The following is a 15,226-nucleotide window of genomic DNA, read 5'->3' as shown; positions in this document are numbered from 1 at the left end:
CTGCGTGAGCGCCGCCCGGCCCGCGGCCCCGGGCGCAGCAGGGCTGGGCCGGCTCCGCCATCGGGCTCTTAACGGTCACCCGCCGCGGAAAGGAGAGCCTTTCGTAAAAATGAACTGTTTCCTGTATGAAAATGGGAGCGGGGAATAAACTCTAGTTTAAAAAAAAATAATAAAAGAAGCGAGCTCTAGAGACAAACGTTTAAAAGAAAATTCCCGGGTGATGATTGCAGGGGATGTTCTTGCTGTTAATTGGCTGTCTAATATGCTCTTCCATAATGTAGCGAGCCTCTGATTGCTTAGAATGCAAAGTCTAGATAATTTAGGGGACACAAAGCTTCTCTTGCATCAGAGGTGGAGTATTTTCAACACAAAGGGAAATTCCTAGACTGGAGGTGCCTCATACCCATTCCCACCTCCTTAGTTAAAAGCAAACACAAACACACGAAGTGCCTCATTTTATGATACATACACTTGGATTTATATTAGAAATGTTTGCAGCTAAAAAATGGATTTACTATTCCCCACCCCACTACAGGAGCCAGCAGTATGTATATGAGAGGGAGGAACGAAGCTGCTGGTATAGAGTGTATGTGGTGGATTCTCTTAAAGCACACAGCAGGATTTTTGTTTTTAAATCAGCAATAATCTGGAGCAAACACACCAACCCCACAGCTGATAGGTGTTTGGATGAAGGCACAGCAGTTCTGCAGGCACAGCTGAGAAGAATGGTCTGTATATTTAGAGGAAACAAATAAGATATCTGTATGTTTTCAAACAAAGGTCCCAGAGTTTCACAAGTAACCCAAGTGACTGGCCAAATAGCAGAAGTGAAAGTTTCTATTTTAAATAGGGAGAAAAAAAAAACCCAACACCTCAACAGAAGGGTGTTTCAGCAGTCTGCAGCAAGGGCTCGTGTTCAGGCAGCACAGAAAGTACTAAGGGGCTCTGCAGTCTATGACAAACAGCACAATGAACGATATTTATGAGGTATGCTACTTCTAGTATCAACATACCTATGACAGAGGCTGGGTTTTAAGCCTAGACTTTCACCCATAGCCTTTACCTTGCTTTCCTCACAAGCACTCTGAGTGGTTCAGCCGCCCTTTGCTCTCACAGCTTGGGAGTGCTCAGCCTTCTGCTGCATGGGCTCTGCTGCTCGATAGGGCGCATGAGGGCACACCAGTGACTGAAGGCACCAACATTTCTGCTAGAATGGAGAAGGACAAGAGAGACTCATTTTCACAGCCCTTTACCCATGAAGGCTTACTTCAAGTTGGGTAGCATGTGAGATGAAGAACTGCCTAAATACCCATCTTTGCGTGAACACAAACATTTTCAGAAGGGAATTGATTATGTGCCTTGTGTACAATGTTTGGGCAAGCTTGGAGTTGAACAATTTGCACACAGGTAAATGCAAAAGGTAACCCAAGCAGTCATCTTTGGGAAAGGAATGGTTTTGGAAGGGGAGTTGCACAGCGATAAAACCCTCTCCCAGCTGCAGGGAAGGATCAGTGGGTCCTGTTTTGGTGAGAGGAAGGATAAACAGCAACCAACAGCCCCTCCATCCCCAGTCCCTCTGCTTGCTTTTACCTTACAGGTGCTTAGGCAGAGATTTCTGCTGTATTGTAGCAAAAAATTAAATAACAAGAACCGTCTCATATTCAAAATGACAATGGTATTTATGTAGTCTAAACCCTAGCATTATTGAAGAAATATTTTTTTTAATTGAAGAAGAAAAAAAGAATGGTAAAACCAGAGGAAAAATTATGAAAAAGTGCCCTATTGTGGTGGTGTAGATAGTTTTACGATATCATATGGACAGTACTCATGATAGATTACTATTTTACATTGTAAATGTATCTTCTGCAGAGGCTGTATCTTAAACCATAAATACATGTTTTAAGATTGAAGTAGTGATTAGCTGAACTGATGTTTTTGTTTAGTAGACAGACTGATGTTGGACACAGGTAGTGTTAGCAGCAGCCAACCAATTTATTCTCTGTGTTTTAATCAAAGTATTTTTGTATCAGTCATCCTTTCCTCGGGATTACTTCTGTACCTGGACTGCTGTTGAAATTTTTAGATAGGTTAAGATCCTGATTGCCAATGCAAGAAATAACAAAAGTGTGCAGGCTTGTAGCTGTTTCAAATGATTGTGTCCTAATTCTGTTGAAGCGAAGATCCTTGGGTATCTGAATTTTAACATACAAGTATCTGTGTCCATTTATTTCCATTACCTATGATAGAACAGAATAAACCAGTAGCTATTTTAGTTTCACAACTGAAAAATCCACTACAGAAGGAATCCTTTATGCAGTCTTTCCCAAAGAGTTTTGACCACTGAAACTGAAAGTTTTACATAACTGAGACATTGTCTTTTCCCTTAAGCTGCCACCTTATAGCTTTTGGGAGCTGCAAAATAGACAAGCAGTTTTACCTTATTTTGGGAGGTGCTAGCAGGGCTGCTTACCATAGGTCCGCTATATAAGAAGAGTGCGCTTACACTGCTAGGATGCAAATGACTGGACTAATGAAGCTTGTACTGGGAAATTTCCTAAGTACAAGAAAGGCAATGGAAGGGAGTCATCAGATGAGCATCTTCCAAGACGTATGGCAGCATTAGTTAATTCTTAGAGGAATGCTTTCAGGAGTTACAAAAAGGCAAGTTATTATTGATGAAGTCACATACATCATCCTACAATGTGAAACGTTCTGCTCAGTGTCTTTATAAAACCTGTACGTTAGTCAGTGGATGTAATCCATGTGTTCAGAGGCTTTTACTAGCTCACATTAGAAACGGAGATTATTCATATTGCTTTTTATTCCTTGTGCTGCTGCAATATCTACAGTGTGGAGACAAAGTGCCATCCTGTTTACTTTTATGCTTCACCAAATTTTTTCATTAGCAGTCTGTATTTGTGTAAAATATGTGTAAAACACATAGACCAAGCAGCACAGATACCCCAAAGGCAGAACAACCAGGGTACAGAACATAACAAGAGCAGGGTTCAGAAAAGGTTTTTGAGGCTCTCATTTGCTTTGCAAAATGTTTATTGTGATATAATTGAAAGGGGGAGTGGACCCCAGGCACAGCTCTGTTTATAGATAGAAGTTAATGTGTATGGGGAGAAACATTTTGCTTATGAAAAAAAAAAAAAAAAAGATTTTAAAGTTGACGTGCCACTATATGCACCGGACCCTCACAGCTTGGAAGAGTAAGTATGAATTTTTAAGGATTGCAGAGACTCCTATTCAACAAGTGAAAAGGATGAGTTCTTTTAAAAGTGTAAACCACACAGTTTCATTATGTATAAAATAAAAAGTATGGGATCTCTGAGAGTGTAACAGAAAATGAAACCTGGAATCAAGCTTACGTCATATTACATATTTGGGTAATTCTCAGAGAACCATAAAATAGCATAAACAGCTGTTAAGAATTGCTCATTATGCTTGCTGTTAGCCAGAGAAAAACAAATCCTGAAGGCTTTTGATCTTTTACATTAGTTAACCTAAATAATACATTAATTGTTATACAGAGATGTATGGGCCAATATTTATGCCCCAAATTGATAATTGGCTAGGACCTATTTACTATTTTCAATGCTAAATGGAGTCAGACTAGGTGAGAGGGCAGAAGGGAGCAGCCTGTGCATACAAGGCAGGAAGGTCATTGGAAATTGTTGAACCATGATCAAAGGAGTTGGATATTTTTGTGTGTGCTACGTGCAACACGTGAGCCTTCCTGCAACTGCAGGGAGCAGTCAGAACTGGTTTACAGTGTAGTCTGTGGGTTTCTTTTAAAGCAACAGCGTTTTTTGAGTTAAATGGAGGAAGGACTACATTGTGGTCAGTCCAGTTCCCTCTCCCCGAAGTCAATTTAATTTCTTGAAAACCAGAAAGATCCATGCTTCCTTTGGTAAAACATGAGATAGACAGTCCTACTAGCTGATCATTAGATTCATACCTCTGAGTTCTCGTTCAAGGCTACTGTCATCAAGATCTGCAAACAAAGGTCTCTCAGCCTGCTGAGAGCTCCTTTACAGCTCACAAACTCCCAGCCTCTGCCCTCCATGGCTCTTCTATTTATATAGCCCAGGCGCTGGGAATGGTGGGCTTCTAGGCTACATCTGAGCCATGAGTGTTGGTGGACTTTTAAGAAAGTTGAGGTCTTTGTTCCAGTCAGACTGTAAAACAAAAGTTATCAACAAGTAGTTTCCATAGATGTCGAAGGATCCACCATCTGTGTGAGACTAAACCTGCTGAGTTACAGCATAGAGATTTTTAGCTCAGCCTTTTAAGTGACTTCCTAATTTCTGAGAAGCTGGAAGTGAAGCCTGAATTTGAGCCTCCTTTGGACTTTCATCAATGTGATGAACCTGGTCCAAATTATCTGAAAAGGTTAACATCCAAGATCAAGAACAGGGCTCCAAAGTCAGGAGGGTTTCTTTTGTTTGATATTCTCTGGCAGCCTTCTGCCTAGTGAGTGCAAAAAAGAGAAACAAAAATCTGTGCTTAACTATTGATTTTCCCTGTCATTTCCCCATGGCAAGTGCTTACCTTGCTGTGCCAAGAGCCAATGCTCACAAGAGCCACAGCTCACACAACAGCCATCTTCAAGTATGGTGTCACTGACCACAGATTTTCAATCCTTCTTTATCCTAAACTTATTATTTTTCCTTATCTGCAGGCGTCTAATCTTCACTGCATGGAGGCCCAAAGTCGTCTGAGCATTACTGCCGTGCTGTTGTGCAATGGCAGGCAGGAGGGGAGGAGAACAACTCACCCCAGCTCTCACCAGCCTCACTGCTACGCTCCTGCTAAAGCTGACCTGTGTTTCTGTCAAGGAAGCAACCATGGTTGTTCTCAATGTAACAATCTGCACCACCAGTTAAATAAAAGTAAAATTTATTTGGTATAGGACAGAAAAAATAAGGAGAACAAAATCACATACAAAATAAATGTTAAGCTAAAAAATATTCACAGACCTAGATTAATATTTTATAAAAAGCTCAAACTTTAAGCATCTGATAAAAAATGTTATTTTCTGCTCAGCCTATGTTTTAAGTTATGTTTCTCTCTCTTTCATAGTCTTGTGTGGCTTTGGAAGTCCAAATTTAGAGGTCTTCCTTAGCATGCATTAGTTTACACTAAACATTTATCACAAACTGTATTTCAAAATGGCAACATACTGAAGGGCTACTCCCTTTTTTATGACATGCAGTTTCCATTTTTTTCTTTGAGTTTGCCTACCCACCTGCTGCATACTCACTCACTGAGAACGTACACATGTGCCTTGCTTCTGCTGAGTAACTCCAACACTCCCCTTCTTGCCAGTTCTCCAGGTTTACATTTTAACTGAATGGTCCACACACTTCCACCTTACATGCCACAAGATCCCTGTTTTCTCCCAAAGCACATGAAGAACCATTCCATGAACTAGCTACACTTAATGTGTTACTGGATATCTCAGCTAAGAGATTCTCCTTATTTTTTTGTGAATACCATTCAAAAGATAAAAGTTCATACAAGATATGTTACACAAAGTCAATGTACCGCCATAACAGGTTGTTTGCACCTGTGAGACAACAGTGTTCACACTGTTGCGATGTGGTATTACATACATGCACATTTTAGATCTTAATTTGTACTCTAGTATTGATAGTAACATTCAGCCAATTGTTTTTTAATTCCTTGAGGAGTCTTCTCCTTTCCAGTGTCCTGTGGATGAGGGGCCCTCTCTAGGTCTCTTGACATTTGACGTTCTGCTTGAAAGAATCCCAGTTTGATCATTCAACTCCATTCTTTGCTTCAAAGGCAAAAAGTACCCTTTCTATTTCCATACTCTGCACAAAAAATTGTTGTGTTAGAATATATGTGAAGCATGACAGCCATTTAGTTCCCTCATCCTCTGCTCCAACAGAGACCTACTTCTACAAGTGACATGTAAACAGCTGTTGCTGCAAGGAGAAACTACTGTCCATTTTTTTAAGTGACAATTTAAGGAACTCCTTTAATAGTTCAGTCTTGCAGAAGAAAAAAATTATTCTTATGATTCTTTTAGTGTTGGGAAAACAAGAACTTGGCAACCTTATTTAAGTAGTTCATTTACAGAAATACATGCTTCCTGAATCACAAGCTGAATTTCCTTTAACAACTCTGAACACTAATTACTGTGACCTCTTCTCCCACCGGCTGCTGTAGAAAGTCATAACAGACATAACGTGCTTTTCTTCCAAAAATATCGAGCAGACATTATTGTCACATGGCACAAATGTTATTCCCATTTTATTTACTGACTTGAATTAAACAAAAATGAACATCCATGGCCGTTGTCACACAATGCAATTCTTAGTGATGACATAAAAAGATCGTTTGAGGTGCGAAGATTTATAATACAATGCCATTGAAACAAACCCAGTAAATTTTATATGCAAGCAGTGAATCAAATTTAGTCTTCTAATAACCTATGCAACCACACTGAAGTCAGCTGAGCTGTACGGACAGAAGCGTGAGACACTGGTTTTGGGAAAGGATTAAATTTCCAGAGCAACTGATGGTAAGGCTAACCAGTGCCTGCTTATACCTCACTTAAAGACTGATCCAGTAGTCCCTCCATACACTGAACTCAATCTGAAGTTAGCAGACTGAGCACATTACAACGGCAGGACTTGGCTCAAACACTGTACAATGCTAGTCAGCACTATTTACATCAGGACTTTGAAGAGACATGCCTAATTTAATTTTTCTAGTGAGACACAGAAAAGTTGACTAAAGAAGTCATAAGGCACCACTGATTCAATCTGGTTTGTATTCTTTTTTAACACTTCATAGTGAAATAAATACTTTAATACTGATCATATTGTAAATAGCTACTGATATATGAAAAAATATATTGAATGATAAAATGCTGCATTGTTCTGGAATATATCTAGGGACTTTTATAGCAAAGGATATAAATATTAAAGTTGTTGTTAGGTGAAAAACCCCCTCTTTCTGCATTGTTAAGCTGGTTTACATATATGCCAAACATCCATTCCGAAGGGGTTTCTGTAGTACAAAGAAGTGCTAAAACCCAAGCAGCTCAGGTTTCTTGGCTGTTGACTGAGGACCTTTTACACTGCATGTTTTAAAGTGAGACTGAAGCAGGTTTGCCAGGTCTAGTAGTGGTCCAGAATTTCTGATCAGAAAACCTTGCTCAAAAGATCTAATACAGGATATTTTGAATGATGCAGAGAGTTGACAGAACAATGTGCAGCATTTTCATTTCACTTACTCAATGTAAAACAGTCATGCTGGAAGTGGGTAAGTTACAAAAAAGGTATAGTTTCTGAAGGGTTTTTTTTGGCTGCATAGCTATTTGGATATTAAAAGGATTTGGCAGGTCAAGGTACTGAAAATATTGTATTCTTAAATTCAGAATGTTGTTCTTTAAAAAGTTATAAGTACTTCAGTTTAAAAACATGAATACAATAATTTATCCTTTAAGTTATTATCCTAAAAATCTTATTTGGACTCCTATTCACATAATAATATCCCAAAGAGACAGGCACTTTAAGTGATATCCTTAAAATACATATACAAATTCAGTATTGCGCTAAGCTTGATCCCAAGGTGCACCTGTCACATGGAGGTCCCACTAATATCTGTTTAAGAAACTCTTACAGCCACGATCCTGCAATTAGATGTAGATACATCCCTGCGCCTGCGCATTTAATTGCAAGTTCAAGACCATAAATAGTAACTTAAAATAGGTCATTAGATATAAAAATGTAAAAAACAGGTACATAATCAAATGCTATCACAGCTAACAAGATTTTGTAAACAAACACTGAAAAGGCCAAATTAAATTTGATCTGGCCAAATCCAACTGTCTCATCCCCTTCACTGTGACTGTCCAGGCTGCCAGACAGAAAGGGGATCTCCCCTCCAAGCCCACTGACAGAGCAGAAAGCCCTACGTACAAACACTTCAGTGGGGTCCAGACTCTCTTCAGCTAAATTCCCTACATTTTCAAGGACTGACCTCATTCCAGCCACAGAGCGTACTAAAGATCATGTCTCCCATGTTAGAGAAACATTTTCTTAATCTACATAACTAGCTTTTCCTTTTTTTCTTCTTTATTTGAGCAATGCCCTGTGGAGCATGGCTTCTGATAAAGGCTCAGTAGGGATCCCAATAAGTATGCTGAAGAAACAGAAACTGTTGAGACAGAGGAGAAATTTTTCAAAGCTAACCTTCAAAAGTCCAATTAACAGAGCTATCATTCAGCAATATTTCAAATCCAGAATTATAATCTTCCTCTAATTTCCAAAGGCATTCTATGCATTTAAATCCATTTGTAAAATGCACTCATACAATGAGCTCTTTTCTCATATACAAAATTCAAGAGCCATTAAACACATTAACCAATTGTCACAATGTTAGAATACTTTCTCTTCCATTAATGTAAGCCTTGCGGCTCTCTGCGGAGACTTCTTTCAGCAAAGTGTGAAAGGACAGACTTCGTGGTAAACTCAGAAGGCCAAATCTTCCCATTTCTCTTGAACCAGTGCAGACAGCAAATTTTGGAGCTGATGCTCCCACTTGAACACACAAACTCCAGACCTCCTTCACTACATCAAAGGGCTTTCACTTAACACATATTTTTGACCTCAGCTGCTCTACTGTAACACAAGTCAAATACAATCTCTCTAAAACTTGTAATCTAAGTCCCAGGAAGTTTTCTAAGTCAAACCCCATCACTTAATTGTACCAAAGAAACAACTGGAAAGCAGTCTGTGGAGCACTGATGTTAGCAATGCTTTACAGGAGCCTGCAACTACATCAATTGCTGCATTTGCACCAAGACTACTTTCTGAGGGCTCTTTGCATGCAGTCTCAGGTAGAGGGCATTACAGCAATCCAGGACACGGGTGACTGTGGGCTGGTCCACATCAGAATAGGAAAGAATGAGGTGACTAAAAGCATAGCTATTAAAAAATGAGGAAAGAGGGATTAAAAAAACAAATTTATGCCGCTGAATTCTTCACTTGTGCTTTTCTTTGGAAGATTCTCCATAAATAAAAACAAGGCAAGACACACTCCATCCTCAGGGCAGTATGTGCCATCTATTCTTTAAAATAAGATTTGCTTGGCTAAGCTGAAGTTAAAAGGTTTTGGATGAACTCTTGGTCACCATATAGTAGGTCTATGGCTTGCAGAAGCAGATGGGCCAAGTTAGGCATGCAAAGAAGATCCAGGGGACTCTTGGCTACATGGTTTTCCCCAGCAACTGTTTTTTAAACAGAAAATAGGTTGTACTTTATCATTCAAATAATATAGCCACTGTACCCAAAGTGAATGAAACAGCTTTGTGAATGACACAGCTTTGTTCCAGCTCTCATTAAATTCAAAGCCAGACCTCCCATGAAGCTCTCAAGGGGACAGGGCTGGACACGGTAAGCATGATGCACGTATGCTTTGTATGGTCCACCAAATGCCTTTCGTGACAGCCTGCAGTATAAGCAAATAAAATTGATAGCTTTGAGCAACTATAGTTCATAAGCTGCATCTATTACTTCTGTAATAGAGACTGAAGTTTGTTCCAGCTGACAAGCCAAAAGTGGAAATAAAGCAAACCAGACAACTTTCCATTGATGTGGACAGGAGAGGTGACTTGAAGGAAATCTTAAAACACATCGCCCAAAGATGGGCCAGAACCCATTTCACCTTGGTATAGGTGGAAGGGGGGGTGCACCTCTTTCTTTTCGGCCAGAGCCACCTAAAAGAGAAAGTAAGTTTTTTGTGTTACTTCTGGTTTCTTTTAAAGTGGGAATTTACATCCAAGCCATTAATTCAGTAACTGGTGAAGATCTACTCATTTTCTTGCCTAGCTGTTTTACTGAAAAAGCTTTGTAGAGTTTCTAGTTAGTTTATTAAACATCAGAACTTCAGACAGAGCTAAAGAAAATTTTTAACTAATGCTATCCCCAAATGTCTGGAAAGCATATGTATTTTAGTTCTTTGTTCCTTCTCAAAATGGATTGACAGCTCTTGTTAGCCTTACTATTTTATGCAAACACATACCTCCTCAGTGCAACTTGCAACACATGCAAATTTCAATGAAAGTGGCAAGATCTAAATACAGTCACATTTCAAAGCTCTTCATGTTTTTCCCTATATGAAAATTTTCATTGCAAACTCATGGAAGGAAACATAAAAAATGCATACATTACTTTGCCTTTCTTTGTGGAGTAATATGAATGGGATGAAAGCTAACAGGGCAAAGTGAAGGATTAGAAACTAACAGGAATTTCTGCTCCAAACCAAAACGTCAGCATTTGGAAACAGGAGGGAGGAACCAACATCTGAAGGTACAGATGATTACAGGATAACTGTGAGCCTCCGATGTCACTGGTTGTGAAAGAAGTAAATTGATCCTTGGGTGTATCAGGCAAAATACCACTAATGAAGATAGGAAACGTTTATGCTGCTGTTGAGACCTGAACTGGAACAGCATGTAACACTGATCGGAAAAGACAAAATCAAACTGAAATATATACAGAAGCAACCCTGATGATCAGAGAACATAGCTCAGAAAGAGAGTTTAGTACATCCGGATTTAATCACCCCAGCTCTCCTCTCAAAAGCTGAGAGGAGGATATGACTATTGTCTTAAAAAATATTAGGGGTTTAACACATCAAGGAGGGAGGATAACTAAGCTCAAAAATTATGTCAGCACAAGAATAAATGAGTTGTGCATGAAATTAGATGGGAAATGAGAAGGAAGTCCTAGGAGATTTTGTGGTTCTGGCTGCCTGTAGCAGAAGGGTTGACTATAACGGCAGAGGTGGTCTCTTACCATACATGTTCCAACTTAAAAAGCAAATAATTCCCCCCTCAAATACAAGTTTAAGAGGACTTGTGCCTGTGAACTTGTATTTAGCTTTTTCTGTGTGGTGGGGAAGGGTGACCAGGATGTTAGTCTGAGAAGTTTTGAAACCTCAGCATTCATTCTCCTCTCCATCCACATTGTTTTTAGGATGACATGCTGATATTCCAACAGCAGAGGAGGAACAAACTTACCTCTACTTTCATTTCTTGCTAGTTTACTGGGATAACTTCTGTTCACGGGTACATACGGCTCTGGAGGTGGCAAATCAGATATAGGATGAAAAGAAAATCTGCTTTCCCATTCATCTGAAAAAAATCCCATGCAATTCACTCATTAGCTTTGTGACACAGCTTCAGGAAAGTAAACTGACATTAACAGCATGTTTAATACATGTTTTATATTGCAAAATGCTTACATAGCTGCGTATTGAACCAGCATCCTATTGGGAAATCAAAGAAGATGCTTTAGGTTTGTTTGAGAATGAAAAATCTTATTAACTTTAACTCATCACTTAGTCAATTTAACACGAAATCACAGACCAGGAAAATGGCCATAATTCCACTGAAATAAGTGCTACGTTCCCTTCCATGTATAATAGATTCGTATTTTTTAACACACACACACACACATATACGCAGTACCGGACATACACAGCATCTCCTACTTCAGAACAGCAATTTATTCCTGGATATAGAATTTTTTGATAGTCATACTTCATAGATACAGAGAGTTCAAAAGCATCGTTAAAAGCACACTGACCTATAAGCTGTGTTTTTACTTTCTTTTTATAAAGGAGAAAGAAAATTTGTGGCAATTGTGATAAAATTCATGATGACAAAGAAACCTGTACATAACTAGTAGAAAAAATGGAAAAATGCATCAGTTGAAACTCTGTCTCTTGAGACTACAGGGGCCCTATTGATGTATTTACAGGGTCTACAGGATTCTAAAGAATAAAGCAAGCTGATCTTCACTGAAATAATAGGAAATGTTTACAGAGTTCTGTTCTGCACTAGAATTTGGAGGACCAAGGAAGAAAGTGTGGCCTATCAAACTTTGTCATTTCTTCACTTGGTTGCTTCATGACTTTGCAACCATAACTTTCTTGCAATATTGTTATATTTTATTGCATAATGTAATAAACAGCCGAATAAGTTTTGTCCAGCAGTTGTACACGTGGTTATTTGCTGAGGTCCAGTTTTTCTGTGTTTACGTGCAATGGTTGCAATTAGAAACCAGTGTGTAAAGGAGCTGCAGCTGCAGCTGAACCCTGCAAATGACTTGTGTAGGAAAAAATGTGTCTGTGACCCACCTACCTTATCTGATGTGTGAAGATGCTACAAAAGCCTAAGTTACAGTTTTATTTTCTGCTTACTTTTTCTAACCTTACAAATGTCAGAAATACTAATTTTGGTCTCCTATAATTAGCTGAAAGATTTATCTGTCCTTTGCAAACAGAAAACAATTAAGTAGAAAAGCACAGTGAATCTTTAACACACAGCCATCTTGGACCTCACCTTTTCAATGAACATTAGCAAAAAGAGAGATACATCTTTTCCCTCATCTGTTTTTCATCTTTCAGCTTTTGAGTCATCATTCTGACTTCCAAAGAGTCTTAGTGTATCTACAGTTTGAAATCTTATGAGAGTCAGAACAATCCCCTTAGGACTTATTTCTGCATTGTAACAAAGCAAAAAAATGACGAATAAGTTTCTTTTTTTTAGTCTATTTTTCAAATGGTTACTTTGGAGACCGTATTGATGACTTTACAGTTCTGCTCTGTGTATGGCATATTTACTCCATTCTTACTTAGGAGGGTCAATTGAGACCCAAACGAAAGCTCTGTTGGTCAGAAATCAAAGGGCTCTGCTGGAAACAAAGCCTCTATCCCAAACCTTTTTCGATGCGTTAAGGCCAAAAGCTGCTCCAATGTCTATCAAAGGCAAACAGCTGGGAGGATGGCTTACCATCACCTGCATCCTGGAAGCCGTTTCTCACAGCTGATGAAGGTGGTGGCGGTGGGGGCGGCGCTGCCGAGCCCGGGCGGTCGGGGGGAAGTGGTGGTCGCGGTCCACCTCTCTGGCTGTCCAGCCCTGCCCGGGAGGGCAGCTGGGGAGTAGCGGGCAAAGCCCTCGAAGTGCTTCCGTTCCTGCTTATGGGAGGAGGTGGTGGGAGGGGGCCTGGAGCAAGACAAGAGGCAAGCACAAAATGCCGTTTGCACCAGGGGTTATTCTGCCGGTGGTAAACTGCTGCCTGCGTCCCACAGCCTCCCACTAACAAACTGGAGAGGGTGGGCTGGCTTGAGTCCCTCGGCCCCGAGGGGGAATTGCCCTCAGCACCCACTTCCCTGTTCTCTGGGCCTCTCTAGGGAGTTGGTGCTGATTGGAAGAGTAGAGATCAGGGGAGCAGGGTGTATCTAAGCATAAATACACCTCAGTGCCCATATTCCCATTTCCCTCAGCTACAGAAGCCTTTGTGGAGGTGCTGTTCCTTGAAGCCACTTTTAAACCACTCTAGATTACATCAGCCACAACGAGCAGAAGCTACAGCTGGAATCTGGGGTACTCTGGAGGTCCAAACCACAGCCCATTTCCTTTCCATGTACCATTGTAAGGCAAGAGGACCTGTAGCAGAAGAACTCTGAGGCTCTGTCCATAGGGGTGGTCCCCTCTGGGTGTCACAGCCAGGGTCTGTGGTGGCACACGGGGGAATTCAGCCTGGGAGTGGCAGCATTAAGTAGCACAGCATCAGCTTGCTCATTTATAAATGTATGTGCTGCATGCCAGGTTTTGGGGGAGTTGGAGCATTTCCACCTCCTGCTAAACTGGCAACAGACCTCACACGCAGACTGGCATTCCCAGTGTCTGTGCACTTGAGTAACTGGTGTGGTGACACAACAGGTCAAATATAAAGGCACGGCCCATGTAACACAGGATCAGGGTTGTCCTGAGGGCAGGGGAAGGGCACTTTTCCTGGAGAAGCTGGTAAATAAAGGCAGGAAAGGTGCTGCTGACAGAGAGAGAGGTACCCATGGTTAGGACAGAAGGAGATGAAGCAGAGGGCGTGGAGAACTATGTGTGTTCAAAGGTCTCGCTACCTCTGCTTGGCACAGTTGGGCAACTGTATTCATTTTTATGAAATGTTTCCTTGCCATGATGAAATCTAGCTACAGATGTGCATTTTGAAGAATAGAGCAGCAGTAAGCATTGAAACATGCTTCAAGAAACAAGTTGTATTTTGTGGGGTTTTTAATCCCTCCCCCCCTTTTTCCCTTCTTTTTTTACAAATTACTAAAGTTTGCCTTCAGGGAATGGTTTCTAAGAATGAGAAGCATTTAGCAACTTTCAGAATAGTTTGCTTGCTCTCTCTCTAAACCTACCTAAACCCCGTTATCTATACTGAAGTGCTGCAGAGTAGGAGTATTTATAATTTATTGCTATAATTTTCTTCTATTTATTAAGCATGCAGGAGGGTAGCGCAGGTTTGCTAAAACCATCGGCCTCAGAAAAGAGCCAACCAGGAAAGCACTGGTGGAAGCAAAGGCCGTCACAGAAGAACCTCTTGGAAGCGTCTGAATAATTGCAGATGCTCTCTGCAACTTCGATCCATGCTTCTAGCCAAACGTGACAAAATTTCTGTTTTATTTACTGCAGGCTGCTCTGGCATTGTGCCATCCTTTGGGCTGGCAACCGGCTCCACAAAGAACTGTTTCGGGGCCAGTATTTTCTGTAGCTGCACGGCTGCTGCAGGTGCTCTGCTACAGGAGCTCCAGGCTGGTTCAAGGAGCTGGAAAGCAACACAGACAGCTGTTGCCTGTGGGAGCGCCCATGGCATTCTGCTCTGTTGTCCTGGACTGGGTGGGTTTGAGATGATTCCAGGTTTTTATTCCAAAGGATGAAATGAAAGGCAACTCTGCGGGGCTTCCCATTGTTGCCTTCTGTACAGCGTTTCTCCTTTCCCCATGTCACAGGGCCTGGCTGTTTGTGCTGAAATTCTCCCATCTCCAAAGGGAGAAGCAGCAGGTAGTGAGAGCTGAGCTACGATGTGCAATTCTTAAAAGTTATAAACAGCAGTTGTCACAGAGGACAGAGTATATTATGAAATAACTCAAAGGAGCCAATTCTATTTTTAGTCTCATTTGAAATCTCCGTATGGTAGGTAACAACAGCTAGTCACGCTGTAACAACTGCCATTATATTTAACAACTGTTGGCCACATCTTTTATTAAAATAATTTGTATTTGGCGGCAAGCGTTCGCGTCTCTCCGCACGCGGGAGGTCGGGTTCTGCAAACCGCCGGCAGAGCGCCGCCATTACCTCCCGCAGGCTGACTCGGTGAAGCAAACGCTGCCG

At 40.8% G+C, this 15,226-nt stretch overlaps 1 protein-coding gene and 1 long non-coding RNA gene across 2 annotated transcripts in view; one reads left to right on the top strand and one right to left on the bottom strand.

The window, feature by feature from the left end:
• Nucleotides 1-1,767, top strand: part of LOC113482280 — a 20,156-nt gene extending 18,389 nt beyond the window's left edge. The window contains exons 2-3 of the long non-coding RNA XR_003398811.1: nt 1,081-1,088; nt 1,757-1,767. This is a non-coding gene — a long non-coding RNA (uncharacterized LOC113482280). The remainder of the gene's footprint in view (nt 1-1,080; nt 1,089-1,756) is intronic.
• Nucleotides 1,768-5,268: 3,501 nt separating this feature from the next.
• The window catches only part of WIPF1 (WAS/WASL interacting protein family member 1), a 45,917-nt gene continuing 35,959 nt past the window's right edge, over nt 5,269-15,226 (bottom strand). Inside the window, exons 5-7 of the mRNA XM_026852435.1 lie at nt 12,842-13,238; nt 11,066-11,179; nt 5,269-9,760 (exon numbers count right to left, since the gene is read on the bottom strand). Coding sequence (XP_026708236.1) covers nt 9,705-9,760; nt 11,066-11,179; nt 12,842-13,238 — 567 coding nt within the window. The 3' untranslated portion in view covers nt 5,269-9,704. The remainder of the gene's footprint in view (nt 9,761-11,065; nt 11,180-12,841; nt 13,239-15,226) is intronic.

Source organism: Athene cunicularia, assembly GCF_003259725.1.
Source record: "Athene cunicularia isolate RWA chromosome 7 unlocalized genomic scaffold, athCun1 chr7_part1, whole genome shotgun sequence".
Lineage (NCBI taxonomy): Eukaryota > Metazoa > Chordata > Aves > Strigiformes > Strigidae > Athene > Athene cunicularia.
The sequence above is the reverse complement of the archived record's forward strand: the minus strand, read 5'-3'. Positions and strand labels throughout refer to the sequence as shown.